This window comes from Balaenoptera ricei, chromosome 4, assembly GCF_028023285.1.
Source record: "Balaenoptera ricei isolate mBalRic1 chromosome 4, mBalRic1.hap2, whole genome shotgun sequence".
In the NCBI taxonomy this organism is placed as follows: Eukaryota; Metazoa; Chordata; class Mammalia; order Artiodactyla; family Balaenopteridae; genus Balaenoptera; species Balaenoptera ricei.
In genome coordinates this window covers 100,917,378-100,935,741 of record NC_082642.1, presented here as the reverse complement: position 1 = coordinate 100,935,741, position 18,364 = coordinate 100,917,378, and the positions used below count along the sequence as shown (strand labels likewise).

Below are 18,364 nucleotides of genomic sequence, written 5' to 3'. Positions count from 1 at the left end.
TACAATTTACATCATTTCTAGATTACTTATAATACCTAATAGCATGTAAATGCCATGTGAATAGTTATAAATACAATGTAAATGCTATGTAAATAGTTGCCAGTGCATGGCAAGATCAAGTTTTGCTTTTTGGAACTTTCTGGATTTTTTTTTTAATATTTTCAATCTGTGGTTGGTTGAATCCACAGATGCAGAACCCATGGATACAGAAGGCCAGCTGTATAAGACAGGTCCTGCCTCTGTGGCTTTTACCAACCCCCACTATAGAAACACAGTCTCTGAGTTTTTTATAGTCCAAACGCCAGAGTCCGCCTTTGTGCTCTATTCCCCAGAACCGCTCTCGGCTCTCCCACCCCTCACCCCTCTGCCTTGGCAACCAGTTTTGAAAACACCCCTCTGGTTCAACCTCTGCGCCCACATTAGGTGGGCACGCGTTAGGTCTCATAGCTTCTTCAGCTGCAGGCTCTGTGACTGTGGAGGGGCGGTGGAGGAGACATGTCTTGATGTGAGCCTTGAAGGACAGGTTGAATTGGGATGGGCAGAAAGAAGTTGGTGAGGCATAAGTTGTCTAAGGGGCTGGGGGTGGGGTGTAAGGGTGTACATGGGTCGTAGTGTAGAGTTGGGAATAGGTAGTGTAGAGTTGGGAATAGTTTCCTCCCCAGGGAGGGGAGGAAACTGGTTTGAGATGGAGTGTCCTGCAGAAGAGAAGGAGGACAGGAGCCCAGAAAGGGTGGAACGCTCAGGGTGCTGGGCTGGAATGAGAGGCAGAGCACCGGGCTTCAGATGTTCCCCCGTTGGAGCAGCAGACTTCCAGGACATAACACCACGGGGCATGCCCAAGGCAGGTGAATGTGTACCCTCCACCTCCTCTCCGCAGGGTGTGGCTTCACCAGAGCAAGCTTTGACTTTGACAGCAGGGGCGGTGATTATCTACCCTCGTATCTCCAGAGGCTAGTCTTGAGTCCAGTGCTTCGCAGGCACTCAGGGACTTTCAAAGGCATGAACTGAGAGAGGGAGGGCGGGAAGCAGGAAGGAAGGGTGGGTCGACAGTAGGACTTGATGATGAGCTGGGAGCTCCAGACAAGTGTCAGCCAATCCCGATCCAGGGTCAGGCAACTGGGGCTAGCCCCTCTTTGCATCCCTGATTGTCACGGGGTCACGGTACGCGAGAAAACTCACTCTTCTGGTCTCCTCTGACTCTACTGGGTCAGAGAGAGTAAACCCGAATTCAACAGTGTCTCAGTCCAAATAAACAAGACAGAAGAAATAAGATTCAAGGAGAGAGAATCTCAGTTCTTTCCCTCATTCAGGGGAAAGTTGCTCTGTTTGACCAAGACTTTTGTCCCACTCATGTCTTGTTTCTGAAGTAAATGTCTCTTGTTCCCTCCATCATTAGATTTCAAGTGCAGTTCCTGGCCTTTAAGCACACAAACTTAAGTTTCTCTTGTCATTGCACAGTCGGGGCAGCCCAGTGAACCCTGTGAGGAACAGGTTCTCCAGAATCTTGGGCATTACACAGATGTGCTTGAGCTCATTAGATAAAGGCTAATTTAAACAAAAAGTGCATTGAGACAGAACTTAAAAACAATAGGTTGACTAACAGTAATCCAAAGACCAGCGTACCTCTAACCACATTTTTGTTTATTTTTAAATGTGTTTCCTTCATGGTCTTTCTTGTGGCTCGCCCTGTGCCGTTTGTGCACTTGTTGTGAGTTTTATCTTCGACGTTGTTTTTGCTGAACTTGGTTTTTCCGAGACCTTCTCTCCTCAGAGGCTCAGTTTCACCCTGCCATCAGCAGTCGGCCAGTTTCGGTGGCAGAAGAGGCCACAGCGCCTTCCTGTTGGCCCCCTGGGCAGAAGCATGCAGTGGTGTCTCCTCCTGCTCTGGGCCCAGGGGCTGAGGCCGGCTCGCCTCCCTGCCTCAGGTACGGCCTGAAGTCTAGCCTGGGATTGGAAGGGGAGGGAGAGCGGGCGGAGGAAGGGCGAGGCCGGAGCCATGGTCTTATCCATCTGAGGGAAGGAAACACAGTTTTCAGAGCCCTGTGTCTCCTCGTTGAGAAACGGCTGTCTCTGAGAAGGAGATACAGTTCTGTACTAGGCGGCAGATGAAGGACTCGGGGATGGGGGGGTGCCCGACTGGCTGACCCAAGGAAGGAAGCAGGAGGAGAGAAAGGGACTAAGGAGGAGGGATGATGAGTTTGCTGAGAGAAGTTCACTCCTGCGCCATCCTCCTTTCTTCTGTCCTTGAGGAAACGTCTAGAAAGACATTGTATTTCTGTAATGGAAAAACCGGCACGAACTTTTTGGCCAACCCAGCATGTTTCCTGTGGATTAAAAAATGTCTTTGTGGGCTTCCCTGGTGGCGCAGTGGTTGAGAATCTGCCTGCCAATGCAGGGGACACGGGTTCGAGCCCTGGTCTGGGAAGATCCCACATGCCGCGGAGCAACTGGGCCCGTGAGCCACAACTACTGAGCCTGCGCGACTGGAGCCTGTGCTCCGCAACAAGAGAGGCCGCGATAGTGAGAGGCCCACGCACCGCGATGAAGAGTGGCCCCCGCTCGCCGCAACTAGAGAAAGCTCTTGCACAGAAACGAAGACCCAACACAGCCATAAATAAATTAAAAAAAAAAAAAAGTCTTCGTCACAGATTCCAGAGATTCTACTATTATAGATTTAACTTATGTTAAATCTATTTCCTTCTATATAAAATATCATAAACAAATGTTTCTGAGGGGGGCGGAAATATTTAAAAACTGTAGTATAATATTGTTTCCCTGTTGCTTTCTGAACCGTCTGGAGCAGGGTGGAGGTCAGTGTCGAGGATGGTGGCTTTGCCTGGAGAAGCAGATTTGCTCTCCAAGCCTCCTTTCCTTTGGATGTCATGGCTTTCCTGAAAAATTTTCCGGGCACCCCAAATGGCTGTCAACCAAAGCAGCCAGGTTTTGTTTCAAAGGATAATGTGCCCAGCACAGAACTGGCTGCTGGAAGATACAATCAAACAGAAGCGGTGGCTGACAAGGGCTTATATTCTAGGTAGAGAGACAGAATAAGTGTGTGGAAATAATCAGTGAGTTCATCAGGAAGGTATATTCCCACAGAATATCCTAAGAGGGTGAAGTGCTACGTTGTGTAGTAATTACAGTCTGTATGGGGGAATGACAGGGCAGGCTGGAGAGACTGTCATTCCAAAAATCAATTCTGGCCTAAAGCCGCCTTGGAATTTCTAGGGGAAGGTTCAAGGCCAGCTGCTAAAAGTGCATGCTTCTTTTTCCCCTTCCCTAGGAGCTGTGACAGGCAGAATAGTAACAACGGGGAACATTTCTGCAGAGGAAGGTGGCTCTGTCACCTTGCAATGTCACCTCTCCTCCACTACTGCCAAAGTGACCCAGGTCAACTGGAAGCAGCAGGACCAAGTTCTGGCCATTCATCATGCCAGCTTGGGTTGGCACATCGACCCAGCCTTCACGGAGCGAACAGTCCCAGGCCCCAACCTGGGCCTCACCCTCCAGTCACTGACTAGGAACGACACAGGAGAGTACATCTGCATCTATCACACCTACCCTGACGGGATTTACAAAGGGACGCTCTTTCTGGAAGTCCTACAAAGCCCAGGTATGCCCTCTGGAGCAGGGTGGCTGGTGATCGTCATCCTCTAGGGTAGAAAACGCATTCCTGCCCAATACTGCAGAGTGGGGCCTCCCAACCCTGGTTCACGTTCAAATCACCTGGGAGCTTTTAAATGGTACTGATGCTGGCACCCCATCCCAGACCAGTTCAGTCAGAGGGGCAGAGCAGGTTGTGCTAGGTTCTAAAAGCACCCCGATGATTTGAATGGGCAGCCAGGATTGAGAACCACTGTTCGGGTAAAAGCACCTCTTATGTATATTTGTTAGGAAGACCGGTTGTTCAGGTCTTGTGAGAAAGGATCTCATTAATTAGTTTAGCATCCATCATGCAAATTAGAATTAGCCACTAAGTTTATAAAGGATTAGAGCTCAGTGCTAAGTGTAGATGTACAATAATTTACATTTCTGTTGTACTTCATAGTTTCCCAAATGCTTTCACTTTCATTATCCACCTGGACACTTAAACTGTTCTCTGGAGGGTGGGAAAGGGTTGTTATCCTGGCTGAGGGACAGGATAGCAGAGTCTTGACGGGCTCAGGCAGCCTGGGTCCAAATCCTGGTGTTGCTGTTGACCTCAGACAAGATTATTGGGCTTCTCTGTGCCTTGTTTTTCTCGTCTGTGAAATGAGGAAAAGATGTAAGACCTCACGAGGAGCTAACGTAGGATTGAATTACTTACTAAAAAAAAAAAAAAAAATGCCCTTAGAACAGTCCCTGGAACATGACAAGCATGAATTCAGCACGGAAGTAAGCATGAACATAAGTATGAACACGATCCCCCGGTTCCCATCTGACTGTTGGGTGGAGGTAGAAGCTGAGGCTTGCTCAGAGCGGTACAGCCGATTTTAACACAGGTGTTCTGGTTCCACTCAACTACACCCTCAGAACTGCTATTTGCTGCCATCAGTGGTGTTGGAGATTAAGTTTGATGAGTTAGCAAAATATGTGTAAACTGAGAAGATAAAAAGGTTATCTTAAAGTTTCTTCTCAAGTGCTACTTCTTGAGGGCCCCTGGCACAGGCCAATGCAGCATGTGGGGAAGAGCCTCCGTCCTTTCCTGGTTCTATGCTGAGCCCTCTGCAGCTTCTCTGACCCTCTCCAACTTTGGTCTCCGTCAGTCCTCTTCCCCTACCTGTGGCCGAGGCAGGAGACTGAGTCCTTAGAGCAGGAGGAACACATTCTGGGGAATTTGGGCTCTCCCCCCCTGCTCCTGGTACCTTGTGCGTACTGGGGGTTCTGCCCTTGCCCTAAGTGATTACATGCTTTAGCCATCCTCCCGGCAATCTAAGCCCTTTGTTAGAAGGAAGAGGGGCCCGGCCTCTGCTACACCCTTCTCCTTTCAAGACTGCCCTGGACACCCGGGTTCTGCCCAAGTTCCTGGGAAGGAGGTGGGGATGGGATGAGGCAGCCTGGAAGCCCTTCCACTTATAGTCCAGCACACATCCTGACAATTGTCCTGTTTCCCTCACACTCTCCTTGGGTCAGGCGTCACTCATCTTTACAAAACTCTCTTCCTGGCTCTTCCTCCTTGCATTTACATTTTACATCTTCATAGAACTTCACTTATTCATGCTTTAATTCATGTCATGAATATTTATTAAGCACCTGGTAGGTGCCAGGTGCTGGCAAAACAGCAAAGGATAAAGCTCCAGAACCTTACTCCCTCCAGGGTCTCACGGCCGAGTTGGAGTAAGTGTTACAGGCTTAAGGTGAAAGGTTATTTGCTTTTTTACTTCTTTGTACTTTAATGTTCTTCCAATTTTTTTTTTAATATGTATTTATTTATTTATTTAGGCTGTGCCTGGTCTTAGTTGCAGCACGTGGGCTTCTTAGTTGCAGCATGCAGACTCTTAGTTGCAGCATGTGGACTCTTAATTGCAGCATGCAGACTCTTAGTTGCGGCATGTGGACTCTTAATTGCAGCATGCAGACTCTTAGTTGCGGCATGTGGACTCTTAATTGCAGCATGCAGACTCTTAGTTGCAGCATGCATGTGGGATCTAGTTCCCCGACCAGGGGTCAAACCCGGCACCTCTGCATTAGGAGCGCAGAGTCTTACCCACTGGACCACCAGGGAAGTCCCTGTTCTTTTAATTTTTAATTAAACTTTTTTTATACTAGTATGATTATAAATATGAAGTTTAATAAAGAAAGTAATCACTTTCTGGTTTTTTTCTGGCTGTTATTTGTTTCACTTCATGATTATGACTGAAATTGATTTTGTCAAAAAGAGAAAGGAATGTTAAAATGGTCTGCCCTGGTGTCAAGTGTGTGGGGTACACCCCTTGAGAGATCAGGCATTAGTTTCATGATGGGCCCGGCAGATGCTCTGCTGCCTGAAGAGCTGGACTTGAGGACGCCAGTCCTGTGGTTAGAGAAAGGCCTGGCCAATTCCCACGCCCGTGCCCTGACACTGAGGCTTCCCTTGTAATGGTTGCCCTTTGCTTCCGGCCTCTGCGCACTCACCTGTGTTTTGTCCTCCCTCTAGTGGCTGAGCACAGCGCTGGGTTCCAGATCCCATTGCTTGGAGCCATGGCCACAGTGCTGGCAGTCATCGGCACAGCAGTCATTGTGGTGGTCACACTGGCCAGAAAGGTAATGACTCTGGCTGCATATCTCAGTCCTGGGCATCCCATCTCTGCCACCCTGGTCCTTTCATGTCCCCTTTGTGTCTAGGAGTGATCTCTCCCACTGTTCATTGTGCCTTCTTCACAGTCCTTGCTCTGCCTTTCAGTGGCATTGTTTATGCTCTTTTGCTGTCCCTTCCCTTGTCTGGGAGCTCCTGAAAGGTTGGATCTGTATCCTTCCCATCGTGCTGTGGCCTACAATTCCTGGCTCCTGCTTGTCCCTTAAGCCACTCCTCTGAGAGTTTGATTTAGCCACTGTGATTTTGATGCGTCTTGGGCATCTACTCTGTGCCGGGGGGTTTTGAACATTAGCTCCTTTAATTTTAACAACGCTTCAGTAGTGCTGGGCTATCTAGCACTTCTGCAGAATGAGAAATCAATACTCCAAGGATTTAGGGGTAAAAGGTACATGGCAAGATGAGTAGGTTGTAAATCCTCCGTTACTCTTGCTTAAGAGGTCACGTGGCTGAAAGAGTATTGGATGGGGAACTGGAAGTTTCTAATCTCAGCATTGAGTGTGGGATGATAGGGATGCTGTTTCATCTTCCAAGTCTCCATTTCTTCATATATAAAATGGGGATTATGATTCTGCTCGCTCTATATCACAGGGTGGTGATGAACAGGTGGCATATTGCATGTGAAAGCTTTGTAAACAATGAAGAAATATATCCACATCCTTGTGTCATAACTGGTAGTTAGTGATTAGAATAAGCAAAAGAATTCCCACTCCTGTTTTGTCTGCCCTGTTGGGTCTTTTAAGCCATCCCAGGTTGCCTTAACTTAAGTTACTAAACAAACACTTGGGGGGACACAGGCCTGTGATTCCCAACACTGTTTTCCACCTTGTTTCAGATCCTCTTCCCTAGTGCCTGACTCACTTTCCCTCCAACTCTGGTTCCCCTCCGTTAACAACTCAACTCTGCAGCCTTGCTTTGCTCTCTCTGGACTGGTACCTGGTGCTGTTATTCCTGATACATGTGGGTTTACAGTTACCACTTTATTTTCTTCATATTTGTTTTGTCTGTTTTTTTCCCCAATCTTTCTTGCTGCCTTTTGAATTAAGTACTTTTTATTATTAAAAAGATCTATTTAGTAGTTATGCATTTTTCTTTTCTTTTAGTGGTTACATTAGAGATTACAAAATAGATCCCTGATTTATTAAAGTCTAATATGTATTAGTACTTTCATCATTTCTTGGATTTTGCAAGAACCTTAGAACACATTAACTCTTTACCTACCTCCCCAACTTACTGCTATTATTGTCATGGATTTTAGTTCTCTATTTTAAACCCCAAAGAAATGATTTATTGTCTTATGAGCCAATATTCATTTAGATTTACCCTTTCTGTTGCTCTTCACTTCTTCCTGCATGTTCTATCTTATAACTAGGATAGTTTTCCTTCTGCCCAAAGAATATCCTTTAGTATTTCCTTGTGGGCAGGCATGCTAGTGATGAATTATCTTGCTTTTTGTTCATCTGAAAATATCTTAATTTTTCCTTAATTTAAAAGTGATATATTTGTTTTGCTGGGTATAGAATTCTATGTTGGTAGTTATTTTCTTTCAACATGTGGGAAATATTGTCCCATTGTCTCTGGCTTCTCATATTTCTGTTCAGAAATTATACGAGAATCTTATTTTTGCTCCTTGGAAGATAATGTTTTTTTTTTCTGGTTCTTTAGAAATTTTCTTTCTCTTTGGTTTTCAGCAATTATATGCTGATATAATTGGATATAGTCATCTTCGTATTTATTCTCTTTGGGGTTTGAAGTGCTTTTTGAATTTGTAGCTTGATATCTTTTGTCAGTTTTATATCATTCTTGGCTATTACTTCTTCATGTATTACTTGTATTATTGGTATTTATATCATTCTTGGCTATTATTTCTTCATGTATTATTGAATTCTAATCACGTGATATTTTCAACATTTTCACTTTTTCCAACATCCTTTACCCTCTTTTTTGTATTTTCCATCTACTTGTCTCATCAAGTGTTTTCTTCGGACATGCCTTCCAGTTTACTAAGTATCTTCTTGGATGGATCTACTCTTCTATTAAACCCATCCCTTAAGTTCTTAATTTCCGTTATCATATTTTTCAGATCCAGGATTTCTATTTTGTTCTTTGTTTGGATAGTTTAAAGTCTGCCAAAATTCCCAATCTTGTTTTTAATTCTTTGAAAATGTTAATCATAGTTATTCTGAAATCTGTGCCTGATACTCCTATTAATTGGGTTCTCTATGGGTCTTTTAATATTCTCTCTTTTTGCTTGTTTTTTGGACCTATCTTAACTTTTTGACTGTTTACTTTTCATTGAATGCTGTATTTCTACATGAAAACCTATGGTCATAATTTGAGGCTGTGGATAATATCATCTTCCTCTAAAGAAGATTCCTTTTTGCTTCCATCAGGTAACTAATCTTCAGGCAGTAGCATTCCCATCACCTTAATTAAATCAGTAGTGAGAGGATTTAAAGCTGGATTTAATTTCTGCTACTTCCTTACTTGTAGAGTGTAGTCCTTTAGGGTCCCAACTCAAAGCCTGTAGTGTTTGCCAGAGTCTCCCTTCCTCGGTGGCCTCTGAACTCCAAATTTTGTCCCTCCAGCTAGAAATTCTGTGTAGCTAATTTGCCTCTCAGCCATGACTTTCAGGCAATTTCTCTAGGAGAAAATCCATACCCCTCCCAACCCCACAATGCTCATCTCATCTCTCTGGGCTTCCTACTCCTGGATCTTGCTCCCCAGACCACAAATTTCTCACTGATTTGATAGATTTCTGATTAATACAGATAGATGTTTATAATATTTTGTTCAGTTTTTCTACCTATTCTCCCTGGAAAGGTTGGTTCAAAGCAACATAGGCAATCATTGTTCTACCAGAAGCAGAACTCCTATTTCTGATGTTGTATTTCATATCTGCACTCAAAGGCTGACTTTTACAAGCAGAACATATTTACCCAGTCCACCCACTCTGTACCTTTGGCTATATTGGGTCAAGACCCCCAACTCGAGTTCTAGCCCCTCTGTACCTGATTCCTGAACAGCCATTTAGCCTGAATGTGGCCAGGTCACTGCCAGTCCCATAGAGGGAGGGATTTGGACAGATGTGTGTTCTTAGGCTCTGGTTCCATCTTGCTTGCTTATTGTGAGTTCTTGTCTTCTTTTTCCTTTTCTCCCTCTCTCAGAAATGGACCATCCTTTGACTTTCTCTTCTTTTTTATTTAACATCTATTTTACTATTTTACTCTTGTCACTCCTCTGAAGACCGAGAGCTACTTCCCTCTCCAGGCCTCAGAGTTGAGATGAATTGCACAAACTAGAATTACTTAATAAGAAAGTGCTATTGTAATGTTCCTCCACTTAGACCTCATGGTATTTTGCATTTTAAACAGCCTTAATTCTATATCCCTGCCTAGGATAAAAATTGTATATATTTTCCTAGTGTTAATTCTGCTTATGGAGTTACACTTTTTTGCACATTCATGTCTATTACCAGTGACTAATCTTGAACATTTAGTCTAATATCTTACATCTTAAATTCTCTTAGTTTTCTGTGTAGATAAACTCAGTTTGCTTTCTGTAACCTACCATCAATAACTAGGGTATTGTTGTAAAAATAACACGTTCCATTTGACACATGTTCTGTCTTCAGTCAGATCTACAAATGAAGAGAGGCCAGGAACACTCACTCTAACCTTATTTTACTGAGAACAGATTGGAGTGAGGATGGGAAAAGGTATTTTGGTAGCAAAACCAAAGTCTTGTTCCCCTCTGAGTTACAAATTGGCCAGGTCTCCCCCAGTCACTGGTCTAACAGTGCTCCAGGCACCTGTTGGACCTTGTTAATTTGGTCTAGAGGAAGTGAAAGAGATTCTCCAAATGGTAGGAAAGCTCATGTGATAGGTGAAAGTTACATAAAATCTAATATCAGAAGATGACTGCCTGGTCCACCAACTTGCCTACAAAAATCTCTTGTCCTATGGTTCAAACCCTCACTTCCAGGTTTATGAAACAAACACTGAGATTGTTGACCTACCTGGTTCATAGAGATGTGGCCACTTATTCCTTGTCATTCAACAGACATCATGGAACAGAGTACTGGGGATCCAGCAGTGGCTGAGATGTGGCTAGTGCTATCGAGGAAGTCAATGACTTACAGTATTTTCATTTAGGTCTTGGCTATCACAGTAGACAGGTTTAGTAAATGAAACCTCTAGGGGAAGATGAGGGAAAGAGAAGTGATTGACTAGAGGGGAGAGGGAAGAGAATGATGATTGATCTCTGAGCTGGGCAGGGAGCTGTTATGGTGGTTGGTGAACAAATGTCCTCTGCTGTCACCAGAGCTCTGTAGCTCTGGCATGGACATACGGAAAGCTCTTTAGAAGCAGCAGAACACATTTTCCTGTTAAGGATTAAGACTGGTTCATTTTCAGGCCAGTATCCCAGAGCAACTTTGGTCATCTCTGTATAAGGGAAAGGGGAAAAGGTGAAAAGAGAGAGTCCAGTAGCTATCAAGTTCTGTGGCTCCCCTTCTAAAATGTTTTATTCACCAGTCCCCTCTTTGACGTGTCCACGGCTTCCTGTCTAAATCAGTTCCTCTCTGTTTTTTCATGTGCTTTGGCTATAGTTTCCAGTCTTCTCTCTCTCTTTGCTCAAATGCATTTTACACCTGTATTATTCAAGGTCCATCAGGGAACACATAGTATTCTCAAGATGAGTAGTTTGAGGATAGTTTAATAAGGAGATTTACAAAGGACTGGGAAGCATATAAGGAAACCATAAGCGGGAGTGTAGGAGTGTGTTGTTACCAACCCTAGTTCTTTAGGGGAAAGGAGAGAGGATGACTACTGGAACCTGGGAGGGAGGATGATTACTAGGACCTGGAAAGAGAGAGTTGTGTGGAGGGACCACCTTGAGAAGTACTGTAATCTTTGATTGAAGGCCACAGCCAGTCCAAGTCCACCCTGCAGAGAGAATGCCAGGAGAATATACACCCTCACCTCGCACTCTTTCCCTCCATTCTCCTATTGTTGCTTTGCATTGGCTGAACCCAAACTCAAGCCAGAGGACAAGGGAACTCACTGATTCAGTACGCGTAGTTCAGTCTTCTTCGGGCACAGAAGAGGGTGCAGAAGGTTGGAGAGTGACGTTGAAGGGTGAACAGACAGTATCCAAGCCAGTACTATTATAGACCTGGAAATGGGCAAGAAATCTTGACTTTCCATGCTTCAGTCTACTCTCGTGTATCCTTGATCTTTTGATTATACATTTAAGCAATACCCTTGTTGGCTGTCCATTTATATTTCTCCTAGGAACACACTGGACTTTATTAGCCATCTTAATATCCCTGTGGGCCAGGCTTCCTTGGCTGCCATTGCAGTAGTTACATCCACCTTGTTTCTTAAGTGCTGCCATCTGTCCCTATATTATTTTGGGATCTCCTCATCCCTCTTTCTACTGGGGATCCAGTTCTATAAAAGCATCACCTACTTCAGCCCCAACCTACAGAGGAGAGATATCTCTGAGCCCCTCAATGACGCTGGTGCTCCCCTCACTAGCACATTCCTTTCCACCTCAGTAAAAGGGTGTCTTCTGGATCTTCCCTAGAAACATAATCAGCTGTTGGATTTTAAAAATTACTTAGTACAGGGATTGGCGAAGTTTCTTTGTAAAGGGCCAGGATCTTTTAGCTTTTGTGGGCCTTACGGTCTCTGTTGCAAAAATTCAGTGCTGCCATTGCACTGTGAAAGCACCACAGACAATATGTAAATGAGTGAGTGCCACTGTGTTTCAATAAATCTTTATTTATAAACACTGAAATTTGAATTTCATATAATTTTCATGTTTAATAAAATACTGTTCTCTTGAATTTTTTTTCAATCACTTAAAGACATAAACTCCATTTTTAGCTCATGAGCAGTACAAAAGTCTGTGGTGTCCCAGATTTGACCCATGGGCCTTAGTTTCCCAATCCCTGATTTAGTAGACTGTATTGGGAAAAACTCTGTTTGTCTGTCTTTTCCTCTTCTCTACTCTTAGCACTGCACAGAACACTTCTGACACCAGATGTGTGGGTTTATTGCCACACTGACCAATTCTCCTACACCCCCTGAGTGTCCTACGATCAATCCAGTTCTGACACTATCTGCTTGGAGTTAACGTCAGGTTAGGGGCTCAGTCCTCCAAGACTGCCCTCCTTCAGATGCCAATTGCAAGTCCCAGGTTGTCACCTGTACCTTTGACTGACTGGCTGTATATTGAGCTTCCTACAATCCTCTCCTCGGATTCGATAATTTGCTAAGACAACTCACAGAACTCAGGGAACACTTACTTACATGTACCTGCTTATTATATAATAAAGAATTTGATAAAGGATACAGATGAATACCCAGATGAAGGAAATACATAGGGTGAGGTCTCGAAGGGTCCTGAGCACAGGTGCTTCTCTCCCCAAGGTGCTGGGTGTGCCGCCCTCCCAGCATGTAGATATATTCATCAACTCCAAATCTCATACTTCTGGGATTTTTATGGAGACTTCATCACACAGGCATGATTGGTTATTAACTCATTTTCCAGCCCCCTCCACTCTCTGGAGAATAAGGAGTAGGGCTGGAGGTTCCAAGCTTCTCATCATGGTTTGGTTGTTCTGGTGACCAGCCTCCATTCAGGAGCCCAGCAAAAGTCGCCTCATTGGAACAAAAGACACTCCTGTCACCCAGGATATTCCAAGGGATTTAAGAGCCCTGTGTATGACATTCCTATCACTCAGGATATTTTAGGAGTTTAGGGAGCTCTGTGTCAGGAACTGGGGTTAATAGAGACCAAACATTAGCAGGAACTGGGGGTAGAGACAAATATATGCTTCTTACTATTCCACATGGGTCCATGATAACATCCCCACTTCTCTGAGCATTTTGTTTCTTTCTTCCCTAGTTTTCAAAGCACTGCTGGCATCTCTGTTGACAGCTGTGTCCCGGGGCCTTGTGAGGGTGTTAGATCTTGAGTCATGGGATGTGTCCTAATATTGACAAATGATGTGTCCCTCATGCAGTCTTAAGTTCTACTCACCCAGCCCTGATCCACTCCCCTCAGGATTCACACCCAAACATACCCTCCCAGTTCCACCAGTATGTGTTAGCTCCTTTTGTTACAAACTCTCTCCTCCCTCAGCATGCCCAGGATTCCCTCAGTTAGTGTAGGTTGAGATTTTTGCTAATTATGGGCCAATGGCCAATAGGGGAGGGGAGGCAGGTCCTGACAGGACCCATCTTCCATCCCGGGGAAGGGGGTCACCTCTGCAGCTCCAGATGATGCAAGAGAAGCTGGTGGTTCAAGGCTCCCAAGTGCATCTACCAAGAGATCCTCCTCCCAATGCACAGAAATGCCTCCATTCCCGCCCAGACCCTGATTTTGCTGGAGTCTTGCCCAGGCTTAGAATTCAGCCTTCTTTGAAGTTCTGTCGCCCTTATAGGTAGGTCCTCTGCCTGCTCTTCAGTGTTGGAGGTGAGCGTTTCTTTAAATGTTGCCAAGGAAGAGGAGCTTTGATTCTCACACTTTGCTTTCAGTTGCTGGTAGATCTGTCATGTTCTCTTCTCAGTCCAACAGCAGAATTTAGTAAAAGCCACCCAATCCCACAGTCCTAACAAGCACTATCTGCTCTATACTTCTCAAATGTCAGAGCTGTTGCACCAGCTCATAATCCCCTTCCCTTTGTGTCTCTTCCCATTTCACCACCAGTGGTGGGGTCTGTATTCCCATCCAGCTGTTGAGGGATTCCCCTCCACAATCCCATCCTAGAGTCTGCCTTCTAGGGCCATTCCCAGGAGCAACTGTTTTAGATTTGTGCCCAGACACAGAGCCTGGCATGGGAATTCCGGTGAGAGTGACTTATTGGGCTGGGCTCTCAGATGAAGAGTAGTGAAGGAAGCAGGGTAGGGCTAAGGGATGTGATTTTGGGGGAGATGTGGTTGAAGCAGATTTGGTCACACCTTGAGGAGGGAGCCAGCCTTTTGAAAACCCACCTCAGCCAGTTGTTGACTGCTGGCTGCTCACCAGGAAAGGTCCAAGAGCAATTCTCCAGAGAAGGGGCAGCTGTGAGCCACTCATAGCCTAGATTCCCAGTGTCTGGGGCAGGGGAGCACTGGTCAGGTGGAGAGGCAATCTGAGCAGGGCACCAACAGTATTCCCTACAGACGCTGAGAGCCTGAATTATTTAGGAGTTTGGCGTTTGGAATCAGACAGACCTAGGGTTTGGATCGTGGCTCTACCACTTGAGTAGCTGGACCACCTAACTTTGCTGACCCTCAGCTTCTTCATCTGTAAAATGGGAACAATTATGGTATTGCCCTATTAGGGTTGTAGAAAAACTCAAGTCATATAATTCACATAAGGCCCCTGGCATTTTTCCTGGCATGTATTGATAACCATTATTTATTAAGTTCTTATAATTATTATAAAATTTAGGTACTGTAGCACCTCATGATACCTGGTGCTCAATAAATTAGTTATATTGCATAGAGTGATTGTGACTAAATGAATGAATGTTATTTGCTAAGCTACTATCAGGAAAAGTGCACCCAGGGGAGCTTCTGTGAGGAGAGATGGGTGTGTCCAGCTGCAGGACGGTGACTGCCAAGTGTCTGTTCTCACGTTCTCCAAGAGGGTAACATTTGTCCTGCAAATCTCCATAGTCGCTATCGTCGTAGCTTCGTTTGGTCTTTTAGAACAACATCAAAGCCTTAATTCCAGACTTGTTTTTTACACTGATTACAATTACAGGGTTCCCTGTGCAGGATGGAATGAAAACAGAACAGCTGAGAGACCCAGCTCAGGCATATTTACATTTCCCAGAGGATTTTTGGAAGCCAAAATAGTCCTAAGATTCAAAGGCAAGGGTAGAGCAGTCTAAGAATGAGAACGAGACCACACCAACACAAAAAGCCACAATCAGCTCTTTGAGAAAGAATTGGGTGTCTGTATTTTCAAAATGGATAGGGTGGCATCAAGGGATGTAGGACTTCTCTGAAGCAAAGAATCAGCGTGACCTATGATAACAACCCTTTTCTTCACACCTACAGTAAGGCGCAGCCACTTCTACTGAAAAGGAATGAATGAAACAGTCCGTGGGCCTCAGCTCCTCAGGGCCCGCAGTGAGGCCGCACCTGTAACTTCTGATATGTGTTCAAGGCGCCCATCCATGCTGCCCACCCTCCCACTCAGCCTCTCTGCGTCTATTTATGTCCTGCAGAGCTTGACACCAGCCGATGAGGATGGTGCTGTTTCCTGTCCTGGAAGCAGTGGGGTGGGCACAAGGAAATTTGGTTTGTGTTTGTTGTTATTTTCCAAGCCTGTGTGTGGTGGCTCTTTGTGATTCTGTCATTTGGACCTACAGTGGGGCTAGGTGACCTGCTTTAGAGCATATCCATGAAGGCCGAGAGGCTGTCACCTTTGCATTGCGCGCCATTAGGCATTTCTCCTGCCATCCCACTTGTGCCTGCTGTTCTTGGATTTTCCTGCCTGTAAAGCACAACCCTCACGTATGACGCTGTCATATGGACGTGATGGCTGATTTCAGATCCTTGATTTTCCCAAACAGGTTTCACGGTCTATCCTCTTGTCTCATAAGTGTAAATGTACTTGTCTGACCATGAGTCCATATTTTGATTTGGAAAATCCCGTTTATTTAGATTTGGGGCCGGGTGGCGGGGAGCGAGCGAGGAAAGAGAGAGAGAGAGAGAGTGAGTTTGTGTGTGTTCGTGTGCATTTCAGTCCTAAGACCTATACTGAGCATCTGTTATGAACTCCGAGGTTACCAAGAGGAGTACAGCACAGATCCTCCCCTCAGGGGCGCTCACGGTTTGGGGCCTGAAGAGACAGAAGGGTAAACAAATTCCAGGCAGCACTGAATGTTACAACAGAGAGCACCCAGGGCCGTAGTGGAACACACAGGAAGGATGTTACTCTCCCGGAAGAGTCAGTGACGTCTTCTTGGACAACGTGCTGCAGAGCCGGGCCTGGAGGAGTGAGCAGCCAGCTTTGCAGGGAACTGTGGTGAATGGACAGTGGGCGAAACATACACCAAACTGGAGAGGCAGGAACCAGTGCATGGCATTCGAGACACTGCAAGATGAGAGGCAGCTCGGCTGAGAAGAGCACGGTCTGGAGTCCCACAAACCCAAGTCAGAACTGGGACTTCACCTGTCTGAACCTATCAGCTCACTCGCAAGTAGAAACGTCAATAGGGTTGTTGCTGAGATGACATCAAGAAGCTAGCCCGCTTGGTGCTCACAGCATTTTCTCAATCAACGGTGCCTCTCTGGCATCCAGGCCCTATACCAGGAGTTGGGCTGTTGGTTGGGGAAGCGCTGCAGCAAATGAAGCTGGAAAAGTGAGTGTGGCCAAATCACAGAGGGCATTTTGGGGGGCATCCCACACAACCCGCTGTGGGAGGTAAAGCGAAACTACACGGGGCGTGTGGGCTTGCTGTGGGTGGTGAGACCCGCCTGCAGCTGGACCTCTGGGTCTGGAGCTCAGGGCGGAAGCCTGGGCTGGTTTGGGTAGGGATTGGGGGATCCCTAGAGGACAGAGGGTGGTTGCAGCTGTACATAAGGATGAAGTGTCGCGTGTGCGGCACAGAGGAAGAGAGAGTACCGGGTGCGAGAAAGCAGAGACCGAAACCCCGAGGAACCTCTTTACCTGGGGAGCTGAGTGTCAGCGGAAAAAAAGAGCAGGCCTGGCCGCGGAGGAGGAGAAGCGGGGAGAGTGATGCCGCGGGGCCCAGGGAAGGAGAACATCTCGAAGAGGAAGAGGTCAGTGGCGTCAGAGGCAGCGAGGAGTAAGAGAGAGCTGGGACTGGAAACCGCCTGCCCGGGCTCAGCAAACAGGCAGGAGCGCGTGGGCCGCGTGCGCGTGCAGCCCGGAGCCTTTCAGGGGAGCAGTTAGTGCTGAAATCTACTGTGAAGAGGCTGAGAAATTAAGGGTTAAGGAATTGCTGTGGATAAGAACACAACTTTGTGAGTGTGTGTGTGTGTGTGTGTGTAAGAAAGGAAGAGATCATTAGAACTATGGATCATGTTGGGGAGTAACTTTTAAATAACATCCCCATATACTCACTCTGTAGTTTTTTTGTTTTTGGAAGAACTCGCTCAGAATCCGTTCTGCGGAAGGTGGCCTCGGGAGGAGGCCGTCTGAACAGGAGGAGTGGAGGCCCAGCGTCCTGTCCTCCCCGGGCAGCTGTGTGCGGGCGGACGCCGGCCTCTGCAGGGAGCAGCCGGGAGAGGACCGCGCAGAGCCCGAGCCACACGACTACTCCAACGTCCTGAGTTACAGAAGCCTCGCCAGCTTCAGCGTCCCCGCCGAGAAGGGCTAGCTCCCGGGGGCACCCTCTGGGAGACACAGTCCTGCCTGTGCTATTACAGGTGGACGTATTGGGGTCTGCCCATCACAGCTCTGTGTGTGTGTGTGTGTGTGTGTGTGTGTGTGTGTGTGAGTGTGCATGCATGTGGACATCTGCACACGTGTGTGTGCGGTGTGTTCGGTTGAGTGAATGTATGTCGTCCTCCTCTGTGTCTGCATTCCCTTTACCCTTCCCTTCTGTTCCATCTTGGCAGATCCCGGAGAGGAGCTTGTGTCTTGATTACCAATGCAAAGTTAAAAAACCAAACAAACACTTGACCTGGTTTTGAATCTGGCAGTTGGAACAGATCCTGTGGCTGAGATCTGCATTCCCCCTAAAAGCTCTGGGCAGGGTTCAGGGCTACAGGAGTCTGTGGTGGATTTCGGGGATGGGTGACTGCAGAGCCACCTCATCTCATTTGTCACTGTCATCTGCATCAACGTTCACACATTCGTGGCATTTTAGGACCAAGGCATGCTACCAGCTTGTATGCGGAGATTGGAGGATGACTAAACCATCGACCCGGGTCCCAGCCCTTTGAGAACTTAACAGTTCAGTGGGGAGACAACGTTTACATTAAAAGGTAGTGAGGAGATAAGGGTCCAAGACACAGGCCTTTGGGAAGAGATGTCAGTGCAGGGTGAGATGGTCAGGATAAGCTTATCTGTGGGGAAGTGGCCTGGGAGGATGTAGGGAACAGTGAGGCTGGGCTGGGA

The 18,364-nt window shown here is 46.3% G+C and overlaps 1 protein-coding gene across 1 annotated transcript; it reads left to right on the top strand.

The window, feature by feature from the left end:
- The first annotated feature begins 1,861 nt into the window (after positions 1–1,861).
- TIGIT (T cell immunoreceptor with Ig and ITIM domains) lies at positions 1,862–17,621 on the top strand. The gene is made up of 4 exons (XM_059922153.1): positions 1,862–1,925; positions 3,284–3,613; positions 6,116–6,222; positions 17,391–17,621. Exons 1-4 carry the CDS (start codon positions 1,862–1,864, stop codon positions 17,619–17,621), a joined length of 732 nt encoding a protein of 243 aa, XP_059778136.1.
- The last annotated feature ends 743 nt before the right edge of the window (positions 17,622–18,364 follow it).